The 24775-nt window shown below is 41.0% G+C and overlaps 1 protein-coding gene across 1 annotated transcript in view; it reads right to left on the minus strand.

Moving 5' to 3' along the window:
- LOC308499434 (uncharacterized protein) overlaps positions 1-24775 on the minus strand; it is a 76261-nt gene that overhangs the window by 46497 nt on the left and 4989 nt on the right. Inside the window, exons 4-7 of the mRNA XM_081052873.1 lie at positions 20787-20869; positions 20371-20506; positions 15562-16170; positions 8151-9254 (exon numbers count right to left, since the gene is read on the minus strand). Coding sequence (XP_080908999.1) covers positions 8151-9254; positions 15562-16170; positions 20371-20506; positions 20787-20869 — 1932 coding nt within the window. The remainder of the gene's footprint in view (positions 1-8150; positions 9255-15561; positions 16171-20370; positions 20507-20786; positions 20870-24775) is intronic.

The raw sequence follows: 24775 nt of genomic DNA on the forward strand, positions 1-24775 counted from the left end.
TAGAGGCTAATTAATCCAACCACCACACCTTTTACATGAAAAAGAGTAAGGCACAAGAAACTAGTGACCTGCTCAGGGTCAGTCAATAGTGGGAGAGCCAGAGCTAGCAACCAACCCCGGGTTCAAGCACCAGGCACAACCCTCCTTATCACAAAGCCAAATAATGCAGGTCCTGGGGCAGGCTGAGTTTCTTCACTCTTCTTTCTCGGGAGTGCCTACTTTTCCCATTTTAGATCACCACTGTGGTGTTAAGATTAGTTTTTTCAGTTCCAGCCCTGCTAACAGGTTTGGTAATCTTGGATAAATTACTGAACCTCGTTGGGTCTATTTTCTAGTATCTGCTCCATCTTGCTTACAGGGAAACTGCAAACTGAGATAATGGATTCGAAAGCACTTTTAATCATTTAAATGACCAATACTCTTTTAACACGTAACAAAGCAGAATTACCCTACTGAGCTACTAGTACACAAAAAAAACTAGAAGCAAACTAATATTCTAAGAATATAACTAATATTCTAATATACATGCTTAGCTGACTTCTGATCCTTGCTATTCAGGTTCTGGAAATACAAAAACCAGGCAAATAGTCCTCCAAAGCTATAAGGACCCCCAATTAGAGAGGATCATCTCTTTCCTAAGAAGAGAATTAATGCTGAAGATGAGAGACACGAGCAGGAAAGAAAAAGCTGTTCCATGACCATAGAGGCTGGAAACGGTGCACCAACAATCCACATTCCACAGCTGCTCCTCCCCTGGTTTGTTCAGAGGGCCTCAGAGATTATTCTGGGAAGCTGAGGGCTTGCTCCAGGCTTCCCATTCCTGGACTAGGACTGGCTAGAGTCCCTGAATGGAAGGCAGTCTCTCAACATCTTTCTCTCTTAAGAGAGAGATATGGCCTCCCTTTGTGGCAAACACCTATGCCAACAGAAAGCCTCCCTGGGAGGCTGGGAACGTACAAGAAAAAAGCCCCACCTCCAAACCCCTCCTTTTCTGGAAAGATGGAATGGGGAAGGGAGCTCTAGTAATTTGCTGCCAAAATGAGAGAATTAGAAAGCTGTGAAAACATTAGATACCTTCTTTTTCCTCGTTGTAGGCAAAGGACTATCCGGGTTAGGATTTAAGAGACCTGAGGCTCTAGGCTCCATTTCAGAGTTACAGTCAAGTCATAATATCACTGTGCCTCCATTTCTTAATCTGTAAAATGGGACTATACTGCTTGCTTCCCCTGCAGAGCTTGGTAAGATCACATGACAATGCTTTGGAAACTTTTTAAACATAAATACGCATAAAAATACATAAGAAAAAAGATACTCTACATGCTGTAGAGAAAAAAACTCAGGCTTCAGAGCTGGGCACCTTAGGGATTCAAACCTGACTCCAACTCTCACTACCTGAGTATGGACAATTTATTCACTTTCTGAGGCTCAGACTATTCAACTGTAAAATTGGACTATACTGCTAAGTAGTTATTGTAAATACACAGTCTGACAATTCAGTTCGCAAACTCATCCTATTATAGGAAAAGTGCTACATACCTCATTGCTGAATATCACTATGGTCACCTTCGAAGTACTCTCCTTGGGAAGCTATGCACCAATACCAGTGCCTAGTCCACCCTTCAAAGCAATTTTGGAACTCTTTTTCTGGAATCAGAGCTGTAACTGTATTACCCTTGATGTCCTGAATATCATCAAAACGTCTTCCTTTCAATATTCCTTTATCTTCAAGTAAAGAAAGAAGTCATTGTGGGCCAGATCAGGTGAGTAGGGAGGGTGTTCCAATACAGTCTTTTGTTTACTGGCTAAAAAATGCTTCATAGACAGTGCTGTGTGAGCTGGTGCATTGTCGTGATGCAAGAGCCATGAATTGTTGGCAAAAAGTTCAGATCATTTTTGTCTAACTTTTTCACGCAGGCTTTTCAGCACTTCCAAATAGTAAACTTGGTTAACTGTTTGTCCAGTTGGTACAAATTCATAATGAATAATCCCTCTGATATCAAAAAAGTTTAGCAACATCATTTTGACCCTTGATTTAGACTGATAAAACTTTTTTGGTTATGGAGAATTGGTTGACTTCCATTGTACAACACTTTGATGCTTTGTTTCAGGGTTGTATCGGTACAGCCATGTTTCATCACCAGTGATAACATAGCCCAAAACATCATCTTGCCTCTCCAAAAGGTTTTGGCAAATTTTGACTCTCCTTTGCTTTTGTTCATTAGTGAGCTCCTTTGGGACCATTTTTGCACACACCTTTCTCATGCCAAGATTTTCCTAACTGTTTCTGTATCGATGTTTACTTGGTCTGTTATGCTTCTTATAGTCATCGGATGGTTTTGACGCACAATTCAATGAAGTTTTGCAATATTTTCATCAGTTCTGTTCATTACTGGCTGCCCTGACCATTCTTCATCAGTGACTCATTCTCTCCCCTCAGAATAACGTTTAATCCATTTGTACACTGCCGTTTCTTCATGGTATTATCCCCATAAACTTGGACTAATATGTCCCTGACTTCACTTCCACTCTTGCCAAGTTTAACAAGAAATTTAATGTTTGTTCGTTGCTCTAATTCAAGCTCATTCTTGTGACGGGATACAAACACATGCAACAATAATGAACCCAATCAGCAACACACCACCACACATTGACACCAACACAGCTGTGAGACACTGATATACCAAAGTTATGAAACTTTACCGAGCTGTTTGTATAGTGCTGCCAATGTAAGTGCATGGTAGCAAGTTCACGAACTTAATTGTCAGACATCATACATGTGTTATGGACTAAACTGTGTCCCCCCAAAATTCATACATTGAAGTCCTAACAGTCTGTGTGACTATATTTGGAGATAAGGCCTTTAAGGAGGTAATTAAGGTTAAATGAGGTCACTGGGAAAGGTGAAGGGATTAGAAAGTACAAATCGGTAGTTACAAAATAGTCGCAGGGATGTGATATACAATATGGGGAATATACTCAATAATGTTGTAAAAACTATGTATGGTATCAGATGGGCACTAGACTTATCGGAGGGATTACTTCATAAATTACATAAATGCCTAACCACTACGTTGTACACCTGAAAATAATTTTAAAAATACAGTCACAATATGTAAAGTACAGCATAGGGAATATAGTTAATGGATTGTAATAGCTATGAATGGTGTCAGATGGGAAGTACACTTGTTGGGGTTATCACTTTGTAAGGTGTGTATGTCTAATCACTATGTTGTTTTGTTCACCTGAAACTAATAAAAAAATGAAAAAAGAAATGCCCAACTTAAAAAAAAAAGGTTAAATAAGGTCATAAGAGTTGGGTCCTCACAGATAGGAATGGTGTCCTTATAAGAGGAACAGACATCAGAAGTACATGTGCACAGAAGCAAGGCCATGTGAGGACACAGTGAGAAGGCAGCTGTCTGCAAGCCACGGACAGAAGGCTCAGTAGAAATCAACCCTGCGGACACCTTGATTTCTCACTTCCAGCCTCCAGAATGATGAGAAAATACATTTCTATTGTTTAAGCCACCCAGTCTGTGGCATTTTGTTATGGCAACCCGAGCAGCCTAAGACACCATGTGAGATACTTAGCACAGAAATAACCACATTATCAGTTTTCTAACATAAAACTCATCCTTTTCCCATGTAATATAGTCACAATATACTTAGCACAGAAATAACCACATTATCAGGTGCACAATAAATAGAACATTTTTTCCCCTTAGAAACAAGATTAAACTATTGTCCCAATGGCTTGTTAAAATTATTTATGTAGACCCAGTGATGGGTTTGTGCTAATCCAGTCATATTCTCTCCTGGTTGTCCTCAGGATTAGTGATGTGTATTTGTAGTATTTCCAGCCAAGGTTAAAACAAAGCAGATGCCATACTGCATCGACCTCATCATCTGCCATGCTCATCATTTTGCCTGTCAGAGGTACCAAGGGACAGATGTGTTGTGAAGAGGTAAAACTGTCATTGACATCAATTCCAAAATACACTAGTTCCTCCATTTTGGTACTCGCCCTTGAATTTCCTTAATTTTTTATCTGCTACATTTTCTGTGTCTCTGTAGGCACCCGATTAGTTTATTACCCATGGAGTAAGAATATTTCTGTTAATTTTTCTCCTTATCTCATTATGATTTCAAGGAGTGTCTCTTAGTTCTACTACCTGTGGCTTGGGAGGTTCAAATTTGTGATCACCTTAAATTTTGTAATTTCCTTTTTCTGGAGGATCTCTAGGTGCTGTTCTTTCTCCTTAGGTCCAAACCACCAGAGCTGCACTTTATGGTGAAGGCATCTATCATTCTGTACAAGGGCAGAACAAAACTTGTATCTTATGTTTTGTCTCCAATGCGTTTCCTAATGGATGCCATCATTTGGGTTAAGTCAAAGCACAAAGCTGGGCTGGGAAGGGAAAAAGGGAAACATGGGAGAGGGGCTTCTTTCTATATCTTGCTGGGGCCAAATACTAGGATGGGGGGCAAACGGGGGTGGGAAGGGCAGTGGCGACAAGCAGCTGGCTTCCCCTCCACCATCCGCAGCCTGGAACTCAGAGTCACGGGTTCAGCCCTGGAGAGGGACATCAAGCAGAACATAGGACCTTCAGGACAAATAGAACAAGGCCCAGAAAGCCTTTAAAGAAGTGCTTTCCAGTTCCACCCCTCCCACAGAGCCCCACGTTTGCTAGGAATCCAGCAAGTCTCAGTGATTCCCTGAGACTTCGTCTATAAAACTAGGGTAATTTAACCTCCTCCTCAGTCTGGGGAAGAGACCAAGGTTAAGAAGCAGCTCCTCACCAATGAGTATTAAGTAAGGGGCTGATGGGGAATCTCGCCTCTTGGGTGGAAGGCGCAGGTCACAAGTTTTGAGAACTAGGGCACGGTATCTGTCTCTTTCTGCAGGGAAAGGACCCCAAGCTAATGACCAGGACCTGGTCCCCCTAAGATGGCTCCGGTAGTTTTGTACAAACAAAAACTTTTGATAGAATCAGTCACAGGCTTCTTCCCTGCCCTAGTGTCTTAGCCAACGTTTCTATAGAATTCAGCCAACATGCTCAGGACATCATTTACCGATGTAATTGCAACGCAGATTGTACTGTTCTTTTGCCTTTAGTCTTTTTTAGTATTTTCATGAAAATGTTAAAAAGGACAAGGAAGTAGCATCTTGAGCAAACAAATCTTGCTCTAACTGGCCCAAACTTGTGCAAACAAAATACACGTTTTGTTTTGTTTCCCTTTCCCTTTGGAGGTTTGGAAGGGAAGGCTGTGATAAATGTGACTTGTGGCAGCAAAATACTTTTCAGTCAAATGTTCAAATCATAAAACTAATTTTTTTTTCTGCAGCTAGAAGCAATGAAAGATTTAAGATCATACAGATAAACATAGTTTTGGGCTCCGAAAGAAGTTTCTGAAAATCAGAGCTGTTTCAAAATAGAAGAGGCTGCTTTGGAAGGCAATGAACTCCCCATCATTCAAAGGGTTTTATGCAGAAACTGGCTAATCAGTTGCCAGGGAACGTTTTCTCCAGTTCAACAGTTGTTAAGCACATGTTACATGCACATGCCTACAAACTGAAAGGGGATTCTTCCAGTGGATTTGATGATCCTATGGGGCCCATTACAATTCTAAGATTCTGTAACTGTATGATTTTAGCAGATCTTGAATCAAAACTGTTTGCCACACAGGTGACAAGAGTTTTACCACTTTGTAATGTTTGATGGTTAATAATATAAGACACAGCATAGTTTAGTGCTTAAGAGCTTAGCTTTTGGAGGCAAAATAAGCTGGGTTCGAATGCTAGTTCTGCCACATGGGGCTGTGTGACTTTGGGCAAGTGAACGAACTATTCTGAACCTCACTTTTCCCAGCTGTAAAATGAAGAGTGCTAATGAGTGAAACTATCTCATAATGTTGTGAGGATTGAGATGGTCCACATAAAGCACTTAGCATGTACAGAACATGGTAAATGCTCAATAAATGTTAACACTAGGCTTTACTGAAGCTGTCACTCTTGTCTCACACCTGACCTTTAGCTCGATGATTCTATTTGCAGGAGACAAGTCTCCTTAATGCTCCCCAGAAGGCCCTCTGACACTCACACTTTGCATTAAGTTGGTGGTTATTTGTCCCATGTGTCATTTTCTCTTCAATCAGTGACTTTCAGCAAGAACCATCCAATTCCATAATCTATATTATTTTCATTTTTTTCCCTAAACCTTACGCGTCAGTACATCCCTTTCCACCTGTGTGCCCTCCCAGTTCACCAGTGTCTCACACCTGAACAGCCGCCCGAAGCCAGGGACTACCACCCCGCCGTGCCACCCACCATAAGTGACAGCATCCACACTGCCGCCTGGTCGGGCCCACCTGCACAGTGAATTCTTACAGTCAGCCTCCTAGGACTGCTCGCAGCACCAAATGTCTTAGATCAGGTTCCCTAAAGCAGAGTCTGAGACAGGGATTCAGAGCCACTGATTAGCTGAGAGAGTGCTCTTCAGGAAAAGTCTTTGCGGGAGGGAATGGAACAGGATCAAGAAGGGTAAGAGCCAAGCATGGATGTAATCTCATAAGGTTTAGCCTTGGCCTGATCCACAAAGGGTGTTCTAGAACATAAACTATTAGGTTGGTGCAAAAATAGTTGCAGTTTTGGCAATTTTTAACCTTTTAAATTGCAATTACTTTTGCACCAACCTAATACATTACAGCTTCCCCCCTGCCTGGAGGCAAGTGAATCAGCCTTTTGTGTCTCCTTATTTGTCAGTGGCTGGGCAGTGGGGAGGGCAGATTACTCCTGAGTGAGGCAGCTCCCACGATCTGAGGGTAAATTCTCCAGAGTCTCTGGAGAAGGGAAGAGCTGCAAGCACTTAGCAGCCAAACCTCAGAGCAGCTAGGGAAGGGTGTGCCAGCTCGGTCAAAGAGATCTGCACAGGACACCAGTGTACAACACGGTCACGGTACAACACGGTATTTATTGTTTATTGTACGCTAGGCAGTCAGCAGAAGCAGGCCTTCAGCAGCGCCCACGAGTACTCTCTCTCTTTCACTAGCAAATAGGCTCAGGTTAACCCTTTTCCCCATGTCATCTTCTTCCCCCCACAACTCCTATCCAGACTTCCCCACAAGACAGGCCTAACCAAACCATGTCCTCCCTGCTCCTAATTACTGTTTACTTTCAAATCCAGCTGCAACTCAAATTGAAACTCTTTCTACATGCCATTATCCTATGGGGGAGACCTATCTCCAGAGCAACTAGGACTTGGTACACATGCTGCTTGGACCATGATTCTTAATTCAACTTGGTCCAATTCCTTCTATGGACGTAGCTGCCCTCATTCTTGTGGGGAACAGAAAATAAACAGTCCACAGTTTGGCCGGTCTTCTCTATTCCACTAAGGTCCCTCTCCCCCTCCACCTCAAGACGTGACTGACCAACAGTTTCTCCTGAATTGACAAATTGAACTCCTTTTTCTAATAACTACCCTTGATGCTAGTAGAATCAAAACAAAACAAAAAAGTGTAGTGTGTTTCATGGAGAAGTTGTAGATTTAGTAAGACAGCAGGAACACATACCATCCAGCCTCTGAATCCCAATTTTGCCAAAATACCCAAGTCAATTTCTTTTCAAAAGGTTTAATACTTACGATGGGAACAATGACCGGAGCGTTCTAGTGGCTAGGATAATCATTTCTAGGAAAGGTTCATTGCTGAGGTACCAAAATAGGTATCATGCTGAAGAGTTCTTTTCTCCTTTACCTGTGCTTTTCCCTGAATAGATAAGCTGTCAAACAAGGCAGAAACTACAAATAAAGCTTGTATCTACTGCATTCATGAGGCTTTTCTCAGTGTTAATGTTCTGAGATTCAAATGAGTGCCTGACGGCTTTCCTTCATCCACCTTATCCATGGGTTTTCTTGTCTACATTCTCAAGCATGAAGATGCTAATGGAAGCATTTTCTCAAGAGGAATATTTACTGTTCTCCAGTGTTCCTAAGTTTTAACTGAAGAGTTTCAATGTATCTGTAGGTTTGAGGGTTAAGCTGGCAAAACTGCTTGAAGTTATTACGTTCATTATACAAGTAGGGTTTCGCTTCAGGAAGACTTCTCTAAAATTAAGTAAGAGCTGTGCTACAATAGAAACATCTACACACTTAAGGTACTTATGGAATCTGTCCTCTCATGACTTCTCAGATGTTTGAAGAGGCTACAACTCCAACTGAAACTCATCCCACATTCTTTACACTGAAAGGGTTTCTCACCAGTATGGATTCGCTGATGTTCATTAAGATGTGACTTCAGAGTGAAGCCTCTGCCACATTCATTACATTGATGGGATTTTATGGTGGAATAGGTTTTTTGATGTTGTTTTATGTGGGAACACTGGTCAACATTTTCTCTACATATATCACATTTATAGGTTTTCTCTGCAGTATGAGTTCTGTAATGCTGAATAAGGTCAGAACTATAACTAAAGGCTTTGCCACATATATCACACTTGTAAGGCTGTTCTTGTAACTCAATCTTCTTATCTTCAATCACTGTTAAGTTCCAACTATATGCTTCGTCACAAATGCCATTTTTTTCATTTTTCTGACCCATGTGGAGCACCTGATGTTCAATGAGGCTAACATACTGAAAAAAGATTTCTCCACATTCATGACACTGATGGGATTTCTCTCTGGAGTGAAGTCTCAGATGCCCAGCAAGGTGTGAACGCCTCCCAAAGCCTTTTCCACACTCATTACACTTAAAGGGTCTCTCCCCACTGTGCACACTCTGATGCTGAACAAGATGGGACCTCACTCTAAACGCTTTCCCACATAAATGACACGTATACGGCTTTTCACCGGTGTGGACTCGCTGATGTTGAGTTAGATGCACACGTTGATTGTAGCTTTTCCCACACTCATCACACCTAAATGGTTTCTCCCCAGTGTGTATTCGCTGATGTTGAATAAGATGGGCACTCTGAATAAAGCTTTTTCCACATACATTACATTTATGTGGTCTCTCTCCTGTGGAGGACTTTTTGTGGACATATGTGACTTCATTGCAATTTATCCTCTTTAAAGAGGGTTGTCCTAGTATCTCTTTCATGGGAATTCCCTGCTTTCTTTCCAACTTGCCTTCTCCAAAATCTTGAACTTGAGAAACATTTCTTTGGGTTCTTCCGGAGAGTTCCATGTCCGCTTCTGAAAATTCTGAAATTTTCTTCTTAACATTCAATTTTGTGTTCTTATTTCTTTTGTCACTGCCTGAAAAAAATAAAGAGGAAAGGCAAATGTCATCAATTCTTTTACACAACAACAATAAACTGTCAGGAAAAAGAGGATAATCAAATGAAACTATGATGTAATAGGAGGAACAAAGGGTGGTGCATGTATGTACTTGATGCTAACAGGAATGAAAAGAACCGTTTGGTGTTTGTCCAGTGAAAAGAACAAGACAAAGAAGAGGCTTATTCAGAAGGGTGGTAAGAATGATTGGAGTTAGGCAATCACAGGGATCAGCAAAGCACTTTTATTATATGGGAAAGCGAGATAGGAATTCTGAAATAGGAGAGGAGGTAGAATATGTGGAAGGGGTCATTACCACAACATGAGTTAGGCAGACAGTATGAGATAGAACAGAAATACACAACTGGGTGGTGAGAACTGACAAAAACTGGAAGAATGGGAAGCAAAGGATTATGAGGGCTCTATGGAATTGGAAAAACACCTGGTTAGAAGCCAGGAAAAGAGAAATGAGCCAGTATAAAATATTGTCAAGAGGGTAGGTGATGTGTCAGTCTCGGCTCTCTTCAACTGTAGCCGACACTGCAGCTGCAGCTTCCCTCCCACTGCACCCTATACTTCTCCTATGAAAACGCTCATCATCACTCTCAGTATCTGCTACGTCTACCAGACCAACAGCTTCACAGGGGCATGAACTGCATCTGTTCTGTTCACTGTGTATTCCCAGCACCCAGGACTAGAGGCTCTCCATAAATATGGCTGGAAGAACACACAAAGTATCCTTCTTTTGATCAAAGAAAGGGGTGGGGGGTAGGTGAATATTAACTAGGAAACTAGTCAGAAGAACAACTGCAGGGAAGATGTAATAGAAAAGACCTTATTTTAAAGCAATCGTTTTCCAAGCCCAGTGGAAAGAGGCAGCAGTGGCTGTCAATGTGAATGACAAGTAGCTGGGCTTGGGGACATCGAAAGCATAATTGAAAAATAAATACTATGGCCAGTCTTAGAATTTTCTGAAGAATGTTAATAAGAGCCATTAAGTTCACAGCACAATTTAATGTAATCTCATCCTGTAAAAGTCACTTAAAGCGATAAAAAAAAAATAAGTAAACAGGAAAATAACACAATCTTATTCATACCAAATTTATGAAAATGAATATAGCAAAGAATTCTCTTCTGTTTATTCAATCTGTTAAAAAAATTTTTTGATAACCCTGTAAGAATTTTAGTACAACTGATACTCTTGTATGTGGTACAATTGTTTTAAAAAGCAATTTAGCAATATATATGAAGAGCCATAAAGATGTTTTTGGCCTTTCATCCACTAATCCCACTTCTGGGCATTTATTTTCAGAAAATAATCCTGAATATAGAAAAATGCATAAGCAAAGTTACCAGGACAAAAGACAAAAAATTAGAACTTCAACAGGGGAACAGCTGAGTAAATTATGATGCCTCCATACAATGGCAGATTGTCAAAAATAACAAACATGTCTCCACAGTGGCAGACTGTCAAAAATAACAAACAGGAGAGCCAAGAAACACTGGAAAGAGTGTATGTCTAATATTTAATTGTAACCTATGAGTACAACTATGTAAAAATAAGCTTATGAAAAAGGATAGGAGGTTCAAATATATGGTGATGGAAGGAGAACTGACTTTAGGTGGTGAACACACAATGTGATATATAGATATTACAGAATTGTACACCTGAAACCTATGTAATTTTACTAACCATTGTCACCCCAATAAAATTTAAAAAGAAAGAAAAAGGAAGAAAAAGGACAGGAGGGAATACCCTATATAATAATAGTCTATTAGGATGGTGAGATTATGGGTGATTTTTTTTTCTCCCAATTTTTTTTCCTCCAAACTTCCTGTACTATTATTCCAGCATTTTAAAGTGAAATAACTAAATTGGAATAAGAAGGAAAGAAGCAAGTAAAAGCCAAAATCCTCATTTACTATAATCGAAAGTCAAGCAAATTTAAAATATGGAGGGGCAACCAAGATGGCACAGTAGGTAAAACACTGTGCTTACCTTCTCTCACAACCACATCAAAATTACAACTAATCTACAAAACAACTATTATTGAGAATCATCTAGAGTCAAGCTAAACTGAAGCCTTTCAACTAAGGACTTGCAGAAGAAGCCACCTCCAGAATAGGAAGAGCAGAGACGCAGAATGGGCTGGTCCCACACCTGTGAGTGACCATCGAAGATCGGGAGGGATATTTCGGCTGTGGAGGACTCCCCCTACCCCCCAGAAGAGCAAGAGGTCCCAGCCCTAACCCAGCCCTGGGTTCCAGTGCTGGGGAGAGAAGTCCCCATAATTTCTGGTTGTGAAAACCCGTGGAGATTGTGACTGAGTGAGACTAAGGGCAGCTGCGCTCCAAGGTGCTCCTCTTAAAGGGACCACACACAGACTTACGCACCAATGGAATCACTCACTCAAAGCCAGTGATAGGGCAGGGGCTGGAGAGGCGGCAGGGACATATGGGGAGGAACTGAGTTGTCTGGCTGCTGACGGGCTGGAGAGGCGGCTTTCATCTGCACAGAGGAGCTCGCAGAGGCCACTGTTTCTTTGCTGAGCCTTCCCCCTTCCTGCCCTATCACTGGAGCTTTGACTGAGTGATTCCATTGGTGCGTAAGTCTGTGTGTGGTCCCTTTAAGAGGAGCACCTTGGAGCTCAGCTGCCCTTAGTCTCACTCAGTCACAATCTCCACTGGTTTTCACAACCAGAAATTATGAGGACTTCTCTCCCCAGCACTGGAACCCAGGGCTGGGTTAGGGCTGGGACCTCTTGCTCTTCTGGGGGGTAGGGGGAGTCCTCCACAGCCGAAATATCCCTCCCGATCTTTGATGGTCACTCACAGGTGTGGGACCAGCCCATTCTGCGTCTCTGCTCTTCCTATTCTGGAGGTGGCTTCTTCTGCAAGTCCTTAGTTGAAGGCTTCAGTTTAGCTTGACTCTAGATGATTCTCAATAATAGTTGTTTTGTAGATTAGTTGTAATTTTGATGTGGTTGTGAGAGAAGGTAAGCACAGTGTTTACCTACTGCGCCATCTTCCTTCCTCGCATATGGACACATGGCCACCATATCTGAATCTCCGCCGTTTGTTCCCCATGCCCTGGCGATTCGAGACCTGGCCTCGCCCAACTTTCGGGCACACCCAGGTCGCTTCAGTGGCTTTTTTGTGCAGACTGCCAACCTTGACTCAAGCTGCAGATTTTCTCAAAGGTTCGTGGAACCCAGACAAACAGCATCTCACTAGAGCGTGTTCTGTGCCTCTGGCTGAGCAGCCTTAAGTGCAGCACTAGTGGCAGCCGGCCTTGGTTCGTGGCTTGGCCTCTCAAGGTGCTTCCAAGCACAGCACAGCTGGCAGCCATCTGCGGATTTCCTTGTGGCTCCAGCCAGGTGGCCCCAGGTGGGGCACGGGCTGTGGCTGAACTTGACCTACAGTGGATCCCCTCCAAGGTGGTGCCCCCAGTGGCCAGCTTCAAAATGAGCTGGAGCATTACCCAGCTGCCTCCAAGTGTGACACACCCAAGGGGCCGACTGGGCAGGCACCAGAGTCCTGCTGAGGCAGATCCTGCTCTGTAAGATCAGCCCCTGCACGACAACCCTTCCACTGTAATCAAGGCCAGTCCTCACAGCCAGTGAGTGAGCCCAAGGGTCAGTCCCTCACATTGATGTGCAATTATCAGCCAAGGCTCAACTACAAAAGGGGCATACACACATCCTACACAGGGGACACACCTGGAGTGCATGGCTCAGGGGACCAGAAAGACTGCGCCACCGAACCCCACAGCACACCTACTACATAAGGCCACTCTACTAAGACCAGAAGACATAGCAGCCCTACCTTATACATAGAAACAAGCACATAGAGGCAGCCAAACTGGGAAGAAAAAGAACATATCCCAAATAAAACAACAGAACAAAGCTCCAGAAAAAAAACTAAATGAAACGGAGATAAGCAATCTATCAGATGCAGAGTTCCAAACACTGGTTATAAAAATGCTCCGTGATCTCTGGGGGAACTTCAACAGAGAAATAGGAAGCATAAAAATGGAGATGGAGGGCCGGCCTGGTGGCTCAGGCGGTTGGAGCTCTGTGCTCCTAACTCTGAAGGCTGCCGGTTCGATTCCCACATGGGCCAGTGGGCTCTCAACCACAAGGTTGCCGGTTCAACTACTCCGAATCCTGCAAGGGATGGTGGGCTCGGCCCCCTACAACTAAGATTGAACACGGCACCTTGAGCTGAGCTGCCTCCCAGATGGCTCAGTTGGTTGGAGCACGGGCTCTCAACCACAAGGTTGCCAGTTCGATTCCTCAAGTCCCGCAAGGGATGGTGGGCATCGCCCCCTGCAACTAAGATTGAACATGGCACCTTGAGCTGAGCTGCCGCTGAGCTCCCAGATGGCTCAGTTGGTTGGAGCGCATCCTCTCAACCACAAGGTTGCCGGTTCGACTCCCGCAAGGGATGGTGGGCTGCGCCCCCTGCAACTAGCAACGGCAACTGGACCTGGAGCTGAGCTGCGCCCTCCACAACTAAGACTGAAAGGACAACAACTTGAAGCTGAATGGCACCCTCCACAACTAAGATTGAAAGGACAACAACTTGACTTGGAAAAAAGTCCTGGAAGTACACACTGTATCCCAATCAAGTCCTGTTCCTCTTCCCCAATAAAATCTTTCCAAAAAAAAAATTATTAAAAAAAAAACATGGAGATGGAAACCATGAAAAAGAGCCAGTCAGAAATAAGGATACAATAATGGAAATGAAGAATACAGTACAGGGGGTCAACAGTGGATTAGATGAAGCAGAGGATCCAACCAGCGATGTAGAAGGTAAAGTAGCAGAAAACACCCAACCAGAACAGCAAAATGAAAAAAGAATCCAAAAAATCGAGGACAGTTTAAGGGGCCTCTGGGACAATATCAAGCATACCAACATTCACGTCATAGGGGTACCAGAAGGAGAAGAGAGCAAGGAATTGCAAACCTATTTGAAGAAATAATGACAGAAAATTTCCCTAACCTGGTGAAGGAAATAAACATACAAGCTCAGGAAGTGCAGAGGGTCCCAAACAAGAAGAACCCAATGAGGCCCACACCAAGACACATCATAAATAAAATGCCAAATGTTAAAAGACAAACAGACAATCTTAATAGCAGCAAGAGAAAAGCAGTTAGTTACCTACAAGGGAGCCCCCGTAAGACTAGCAGCTGATTTCTCAACAGAAACTTTGCAGGCAAGAAGGGAGTGGCAGGAAATATTCCAAGTGATGAAAAATGACATACAACCAAGATTACTCTACCCAGCAAGGCTATCATTTAGGATTAAAGGACAGATAAGGAGCTTCCCAGACAAGAAAAAGCTGAAGGAGTTCATCACCACCAAACCAGTATTACAAGGAATCTTAGAGGGATTTCTTTAAGATGGGAGGGGTGGTAAGGATGGGTGAAAGGGGAAGGGATTAAGAAGTACAAATTGGTTGTTACACGGTAGTTATGGGAACATAGGGTATAGCATAAGAAACATAGTCAATAATACTGTAATAACTAGGTATGTGCCAGATAGGTACTAGATCTATCAGGGTGATAGACGGGAATGGGGTTGGGGGCAGGGTGAAAAAGGTGAAGGTATTAAGAAATACAAATTGGTAGTTAATACAGTATAAGGAATATAATCAACAATGTTGTAAAGATCATGTAAGGTGCCAGATGGGCACTGGACTTATCAGGGGATAACTTCATAGACTGTGTCCAATGTGCTATACACCTGAAGCTGAAGAAGAATAATATTGCATGTCAACTATAATGAAGTATACAGGTATACATAGTCACTGGATGTGGAGTACAACATAGGGAAGATAGTCAATGGTATTGCAACATTATATAAGATGTTGCAACATTATATAGAGATGTTATATTGCAACATCTCTATATAAGATGTTAGAGAGATAGTAGCTTGGGGATGGGGGTTATCACTTTATGAGGGGTTTAAATGTCTATTATGTTGCTTTGTACACCTGAACCTAATGAAAAAATAATAATCATAAAAAATAAAATATGGAATTACCAGAAGAAATAGAGCTGAAAACAAGTACCTCTGGGGAAAGGGAAGTTGTGAAGATGGGGGGCAGGCATAGGGTTTTGCCTACTAATTTGATAATTAAGAATAAATAATAATAAAATAGACTGTAATCTTTGCTCCATCCTACTGCTCCCAGCATCACAATCCATCAGTGCTATCATTCTAAGCTAATCAAATAATGTTTGCCTCCATTTATTCTCCGATACAAAGTCCTCATACGTACATCTTTGGGATTTTTCTCGAAAGTGGCGCTTCAGGTGCTCAATCAGATGGGAGTGCCGACCGAAGTTCTTCCCGCATTCAGTACATCCATAAGGTCTCTCTCCACTGTGTACGCTGTGGTGCTGGACGAGGTGGGAGCTCACACGGAAGGCTTTTCCGCACACCTGACATTTGTAGGGTTTCTCACCGGTGTGGACTCGCTGATGCTGAGTAAGATGTACACGCTGATTGTAGCTTTTCCCACACTCACCACACTTAAATGGTTTTTCCCCAGTGTGGATTCGCCGATGTTGAATGAAGTTTGAGGCTTGAAGGAAAAATTTACCACAATCATTACATTTGTGACCTCTCTCGGCATTTGTGTTTTGCTTATGGTTAATGTCTGTGACGGCACCAAAATCTCTTTTCTGGGAAGGGTTCTGCCTTGACTTGCCCACAGTGGGGCTTACCTGCCACCTTTCTACCATGCTGTGAAGGTCACTAACTTCTCCACACTCTTGACGCTGAGGAACATTTCTTTCAGTGCTTCCTGATGTCATCCAGTGCGATTCAGCTTCATCAGAAATGTGCTTTACTATGAGTTCCACATTGTCATTTCTGGACTCATAATCTGAAATAATAGGAGGAAAATTTTAGCTATTTCCTGCATTAGAAAAAAAAAAGGACTAAGGGATACAGAATCATTATACGAAACCAACATGAGTGCATGACTTCACAAAATGACTTTACAACACAGGGATGAGATAAAGAATATTTAAGCAGGAGACTGAGACAGGCTAAAGAAGAAAGAGCTGGCAAGAATGGCTCAGAGATGAGACTGGGAGAACGGTCACTCTATTTAATGAAGATGACGTCCTCTTGGTATGCTACTTACATACATACCTGTTTGTGAATATCTGAGCAATATTAGCTATTCTTAATTAAATCTGACATCAGGTTATACAGCTAACCCAGTGTTCACCTTCCTCTTCCTGTTTCGTCGTAGCTTGGGGAAGAAAGGAGATCTTTCTAGCTTTTTCAATCCCCAAAGGATCTTAGTTTGCTATGAATTAGTCTAAAGGAAAAAAGGCATTCTTTCTACACACAGAGAATACCTACTACTGTCAAGAGCTAGTTTAACACTCAGTAGTCATTGATGAATATCGATGTTTAAGAGGCTACAATCAGTTTCCTGTGTAACTGAATCAGCAACATATATTTCACTCAAAACACTAACATTTAAAATGGTTTGCAAAGACAAATCTTCAGTAGTTAACAAAAAAATAGGGGACATTAATGTTTAAATGCTAGAGAGATAGGTCATGGCTTATTGAGAATTTTCTAACAATTTTTTTTTTAAATAAAAGCTGTTTTCAAATATCACATAACAATGGTAATAAAAGCTAACATTTGCTGAATGCATACTATGGACCAGGCACTATGCCTTTAAGTGCTTTACAATTTTATGGCCTTTAATCCTTAAAATGACCCTTTGAGGTAGATAGTATTATTATCTTTTTTTGACAGAGGGAGAAGTTATAATTCTTGTACCATGAAGACAACTTTAATTTTAATTTATCTTCTATTTTTACTTAATTCTCTTCCTAAACAGACGTTTTAATAGTAGAAACAAACATATAAACAAAAAAGCTCTATCACAAAACCAGACTTCTTACATGTTTTTTCCTCCCGCATTCAACTAGGCAGGTAATCTCGACTATCGTAATATTTCATTTTCTCTTTCATTCACATCTACTCATGCTCACACATTTCATTCTTCTCAGAATTCTGTCCCATTCAACAAATCAAACAAGCTCATGTCTTTCTTTTTCTGGGGGTGAATATAAAAAAAATCAGATTAGCCCAATGCACCTCTTTGAGGCAATTAACAATTGCCCTTTTCCAGAAACGGTGATTATACAGGTTGTTGTACCAGTAAGTTTACAAATTTGCTTTTTTCCCCTCTTCCTCCATCTCTTCTCCACATACATGACAAGTTTTCTGTTGCTTCTCCTGGTTTATCTGTATATTTGACAGAGAACTCCACAGCTCAGCTGAACTCACAGCTCAATGCTATGCCTGGCTGCTGAGTCATGCAATGTGTGTGTGAGATGGGGGCAATGGTTTACAAAAACACCCAATCAGGCAGATTTGGTGCTTTATAAACTCATGCTCTTCAACCTAACTGGTGCCTTGTCTAGCATCCTATGTTTCTAAGGTTGGCTAGTTTCCCTACTCATTTTTGTCAGAAACTACATCAAAAGGTCTCCATTATGATCTCCAAGATACATCACGGTATTTAAAAATTGAATAGTATGGGGGCGGCTGGATGGCTCAGCTGGTTAGGGCACAAGCTCTGAATGACAGGGTTGCCAATTCGATTTCCACATGGGCCAGTGAGCTGTGCCCTCTATAACTAGATTGAAGACAACGAGCTGCCGCTGAGCTTCCTGAAGGGTGGCTCGATGGCTCAGATGGTTAGAGGACGAGCCCTCAACAACAAGGTTGCCGGTTCAATTCCCACATGGGATGGTGGGCTGCGCCTCCTGCAACTAAAGACTGAAAATGGCAACTGGACTTGGAGCTGAGCTGCGCCCTCCACAACTAGACTGAAAGACGACGACTTGGAGCTGATGGGCCCAGGAGAAACACACTGTTCCCCAATATTCCCCAATAAAAACTTATTTTTAAAAAATAGAATTAATATGTATGGTACACTATCATTTTGCACAAACTTATACATACACAGAATATATCTAGATACAATCAAGAAACTAGTAATAGTCACTGCCTCGGTGAGGGACTAGGAGACTGGGGATCGGGGGGAGGTGACTCACTTTTCATGTTATACGCATTTGTACATATATATATATATATATATATATATATACACACACATATATTTATACATATTTTAACTAGGTGCAGACATGACCTTTTTAAAATCAAAGTTCTCCACTGGACTTACCTCTACTGCACCACCTACTCCATCACCTGCTCACTCTCAACAGGTGACTGTGTCTTCTATTTAAGGAAGGTCAAAGTTATCCAGTCAAGAACTCGTTGAATATCTTATAACCACAACTACAAACTTGCTGGCAGCCTTATTTTTCCCCCCTCCCTTCGTCTCACAGTGGAAAAGCTGTCTCTCTCCTAGCCAAGGTCAATCCTTCATCCTGCACCCTGGATCTCACCCTGCCATCTGATTTTCCAGGGACCTCCCTACATCAATTATACATTCTTCCTTGCCCCAACATTTCAAACTCACTCTTTACTAGCTCTTTTCTAGTGGCATTTAAGTATGCTTAAAATTTCTATTAAAAATAAAAGAACATACAAAAATAATCCATCCATCTAACCCATGCATTCTTTCAGTGACCAGCCCTCTCTCTCTTCCCCTGCATAGACAAAGTTCCTGAAAGTTTGTCTATAAGAACTTTCTCAAATTTCTTCTCCTTTGCAATCTTCAATGAACTGTGTCTCGTTCCCAAACATCCCAAGCTACTCCATGGAAACAGCTGTTTCCAAGATTCATTTGATTATTCTTTCCATAGAAATGAAAAAGGCAGAAACCACTGAACATGTTCTTAATGTAGAAGAGTATAAGAGTAATAAACAGATAGATAATGAAAAGAAAAAAATCAGAAAGCAAGAATTTAAAACTGCTTGGAGAATGGTATACAAAAGAACAGTGCCAATAACCTCCAACTCTGAAACCCATCAAATACCTGTAAAGTAATTGAAAAAGAAAACAATACTAATAGACTCAAATTAGACAAGTGAGGTTTTTGAATTTAAAAGAGAATGAAAAAAATTGCATTAAATACGCTACATAATAATTCCTTGAAAGACCACTAGATCTCAATAGATAAATAAGCAGGGGGCATGCACAAATAAATCAATGAAAAGGAATACAAATATATACATATGTAAATAGTAATAAAAGAAATAGAAACTTTAAAAGAGCAAGAGTCAGTTTTCTACTTTTAAATAAAAGCCTGTGAATGAATAAAATCCCTTAGGTATAATGCTTTTCAAAAGACATCTGGCATTATCAAGTATTTCATCTAAAGTCTACCAATGTGCCTGATATATAGTGGTTCTTCTCAAAGAATTCATTCAAAAGCAGCTAAAAGCTATAAGCTCCAAAATTTTGTCATAGTGCTGAAATTTTTATAATTGATCCAGACAGCACAATCAAATATTAGTTTCCAGGATCATAACTTAGTTAGAAATAGGTGCAAAAATCTCATTTGGGGGGGACAAAATTCAAGAAGGGATACGACATGTAAAGTGTAGAGGCCGACAGGGCAAACATCAAAAAATAGGTACCAGTGATCTGAGAATGGTAACAGAGAGAACAACTAGCCATCCATGCATTAGAAAGAAAAGAATGAATGCTACTGAGATGTTGTAATGATCACTATAAGAAACAGTTATTCAGCAAAGTCTGAGATGCTTTCACACATGAGAATTACTCAGTTAAGAATTATTCAATTTGTCAAGGAATAGAATACAATAATTACTACAGATCTGTTAAAATTCAAACTTGTTAGTTTTACGCTCTTTTACTTTAAAGCAGTAAAAAGATAGTATTTGCTGGCACACAAATACTATCCCCCAAGAATTATCAGTCTTCAGTCATACCCTTATTATGATGGAAAGAATCAGAATAAGCTGAATGAAAAAAAAATGTAGATTTACTCTTTCACAGAAAAAAATACGCAAAGTCATAACAATGAAAACATACATGCTTTTATAAGATGTACTAGAAATATTCTTTAAAACAAAGTTAAGATGTCCTAATCCATGCAGACGAAACAAGTCTTACCCATGGAAGTAATACTCTCATAATTCTCCTTCCTGTCATCCCTATAGAGGGACTTCTGGGACTGGTCCAAATGTCCCCATTCCTCCAGGATAAAGGAAACAGCCATATCAGCCACATCTTCAATTTTCACCAACTTCTGAAACACGAGACCTCCACTAAATTCCCATTCCTTACGTTCAAATTTGGAGTGATGGGAAGAACTGTGAGCATTAAGGAAAGAAGTAAGGGGAGGGACTATTCTTCAAAGAGGTTAGGGGAGTATTGGTAGAACGAAAAAGACATTGAAGTATGAACCCAAGATAGGCCCGGTCTCCAATTAGAGAGACAGAACTCCTGATAAAGATTCAGGATTCAGGAAGCTACTTGTCCAAGAATAGACATGGGTCCTCATAGCAGGCACAGGGACGCCAGCTCACCTGGGACCCAGCTGAGAGAAGTGAGGCTGTCAGCTCCTGGCTGTCCTTCAGGGGAAGGGGAGAAACTTGGAGAGCAGGAAGGGCTGAGAGGGGAGAAAAAGAGGTGTCAGTGAGAATATCTTTGCCCAGTTCCGGTTGCCATCATGTTCCACTTTTACTCAAGAATCCACAACGGTGCCCTGATACATCAAGGCCAAATTCTTCTGCTTGGCTCTCAAGACTCTCGACATTCCAGTCCCTCCCCCACCTACCCTATATTCACCCTTCTCCCCAAATCACTGGACTCCCTATTTTGGTCAGGCGAATCCCTGCTGCTAACCTCAGATTGTGCCATCGCCCTATAAGGAGGCACTCTACTCTGCCAGATTAAACCTAGTCATCTCAAAGAACAACCCAAGTCCCACAGCGTCCATGGAGCTGAATTCCTGCCCAGAACCCAGAGCTTCTCAAGCTTTAATGTGTAAACAATTCACCTGGAGGCCTTGGTACAGGGCAGATTGTGGCGCAGTAAGTCTGGGGTGGCCCCCATATTTTGCACTTCTAGCAAGCTCCCGGGTGCTGTTGGTGCTGCTGCTCCTTGAATCACACTTTGATTAGCAAGGCCTTAGTCCACATTCTCTCCCTTTAAGGAATTACTGTGGTTGTTTTATAGTCAGCCAATCAATATGTATTATTAAGTCTACTCTGTGTGTTATAGGAATAGGCAGGTAAAACAATTCTTGCCTTCCAAAACTTCACTGTCTAATGGGAAGGACAGACACATAAGCTTTACTTACTTCCAGAATAGGGTAAAGAGTACTATACTTGAAGTTAACCCTAGTTCCCATAGGAACACAGAGGCAGGGACACCTGTATGGAGAGCGGGAGGTGGGAGCATCAGGAAAGCCTTCCTACACGAAGTATGGGTGGGTAAGGTAGGAATAAGGGTGCTTTGCAGGCAGACTGAATAATGTGCAGTGCCTGGAGGGTCTATTCTCTAGTGATGGTGACCATCTGACTCTCTGCTGTCACCTCTGCTTGTTCTTTGTCCAAGATTCATGGTGTACCCTGATCTCACTGTCTGTGTGTGTCTCAACTTGGACAAATCCACTTGGTTGTAACTTTTAATCCCATGGTTTACACCTTGCTATGGTTTCCCCAATTCTGGAGATGTATGTAGCATATGTAGCTTGCTTATGTCCAAGGAACAGGAAGTAATGAGCAATGACACAAAAAGGAGGAGACAATGGTTATGGATGAAAGCCAAAAACAGAGACACGGTCTGAAACCAGGAGCGTGGCTAAAGAGTCAAAAGAAGACTTGAAGAAAGAGATGAATGTAGTCTATGTTCTAACAGTAATTTTGATTACCGACTACATTCCAATTGTAATTGGAATTATTATAAGAATTACATTCCAAATAATTACACTTATTTTTTTGAAGTTCCTGTGAAACCTATTGTTTCTTTAGCTTTCAAGTAAATGACTAGCTCCTCGCAAGCTCAAGAGTCCCAGGGGCAGAAGACCAGCCCTCAGTGCTATCAAAGAAAGGCATGAGGAATACCGCTTCCCCCAGAGTAGTAAAAACAAACAAACAAACAAACAAACAAAAAACCATAGTAATTTTGTTGAAATAAAGAAGCTGGCAAGGGTCTGGCTAACAGGGCAGAGAAGAGAAGCAGCACCTAGAAACGGAAAAAAAGAGTAACGTGATGTAATGAGACTCTGCAAGTGGAGGGAAGATGGCAAGGTTTAAGGAGGATAAGATTCTGCAACTTGGGAGGGATTGATGGTAAAGCAAAGGCAGGATAGCTCAGAATGGGGTAGAAGTGTAGATTTAGAGCCAGACTGCTTAGGTTAAAATGCAAGCTCTGTCATACTAGCTTTTTGACCCTGAACAAATTACTTAAATCTTTCTAGGCCTCAGCTCCCTAATTTCTAACAGGAGGGTAACAGCAATACCTATTCATACCACTGGGTTAGTGTGAGCATTAACCCTTCGAATGCCAACCAGGCCTAGTAAACAATTTGGGGTTTTGGGTTCCTGCTTTGAACAGTTTTAACTATTTTTAAAGACTAGAATTGCATGACTTGTATTCCTTTACAGGCCTTCTAAAAAACAAAAAGAAAATTCATTTTAGTATTATTAAAAAATAGAGTAAAACTCATTCTATCTTGTAATCTCCACATGGACCTACTGGACCCTTTTACAAATCCAGGATACATTTTTGGATCTGAGTGATTTTATTTTTCCTACATCATAAAACATTTTTCTATTTCATCATTCTAGGAATCATTTCATTTTTACTATCATTATTCATTAATTATTCCTAATGAGAGCATAAAAGACTAAAATAGTAAGAAAATGGTAAAATAAAGGAAATAGTTAGGATTGCGCAATATTGAAATACATCATCATTCCTCACTATTTCCTAAGTATTAAGTGCATTGCCCAGAGTTTTGCATCATCTACAAGAAGGTATAAGACTACTGACGCCAGCTTTTAGCTTTCATTGAGCATAGTTGAGAATTCAGAATTTTTCATTTTCCACCCATGTTGGCAAAGAGAAAAAAATCTGCAGCAGAAAACGTTCCACTATTAGACGAATGAGAAGATGACGGAGAGACAGGGAGCAGTGTGCTCTCTAATGAAAACGATGAAACTGAAAGTATAAGGGGAATCTTAGAATGAGTCTACAAATGATAATATCCTAGATGAATTTTCTCAAACTCAAGAATCAATGATGAACACTTTATTTCTAATTTCATAAAAGCAATATGACCATCTCATCCAGTGAATCATTCAACAGGAAGGACTTCATCGCGCAATATTTTACAAGATTCTGGACTATCCCATTTTGCGAAAAGGACAGTATTGTATGGCAGTATTCTTCCATTTTTATGTTGTTTCCATTATCAAAATATACCTGACACAAAGAGGTTTAATTCTTGTTAAAATTTCTTTAAAAATTTGTTTTCATTATCTTTTGATTCTTCTTCTGTAAATTACAGATAAAATAACTTAAATATTAAAATAAATAAACAGAAAGGACCCACTGGCAGATGGTAACAGTGAAGACTACTCTTCCTGATACACTGAAGGTTCAATGAATTCCTGTAAGTAAAGCTTAGAGCAATTCCTGACGCATACGTAGTAAGTACCATAGAGTTAATAGTTGCTGCTGCTGCTGCTGCTGCATTTGTTATTATCACCACAGTGAAGGGAAAGCTAGAAAAGGTTAGAGCCATGGGACATGTCACGTGAAAGACCTGACCACTAAGGGGAACCTAGAAGAAAGCCTGGGGCCAAACAGGAAATATAGGTTCACGATTCCTGATTCACAATTCCGAAATCCCAAAGTTCTAAATATCAAAGGTTGTTTTTTTCATTAAGTTAGGCATTGAACTAATTTGACAACAAAACCTGACCAGAACATATATGAAGCTATTCAAAGTTTTTATTTAATCTTACTGTAAATATGCATACGTCACTGCCGAAATATTAATGTGTGTGATTAAGGGGTACCACCTCAAATCCTGTTGATAGTGTAATATACGGTATATGAATCATATTGCCTTACTAAATCTGAAAAATTCTGAATTCTAAAATATATATCTGATAACAAGAGCTTCTGATTAGAGATTACACACTTGTGGACATATATCATCATAAATAAGACACTTAGCCATTCATAATCCCTCCATGATGTTATCTAATACAGGTTAATAAAACAAATAAAGGGAGGGAAGATGAGAAAGAGAAAGAACAAATGTTCTAAAGGTCATCGTGAAGCACTGCTGGAAATAAGATGTGAAGGTGAACAAGCAGCCAGAAATGAATGCAGTTAGGAACCGGAAAGCTTTCTTTATATAAGCATTAAGACAACAAAATCTATGAGGTAGAGTCCGAGAACGCTTGTAAAACAATATGATACTTTTCTAAAATAATTTTGTAGATCTTTTAACAGTACCTGTATAGTTGTCATCATCTGCATTCTAGCTTTTGACCAG

Source organism: Rhinolophus hipposideros (assembly GCF_964194185.1).
Source record: "Rhinolophus hipposideros genome assembly, chromosome: 7".
NCBI lineage: Eukaryota > Metazoa > Chordata > Mammalia > Chiroptera > Rhinolophidae > Rhinolophus > Rhinolophus hipposideros.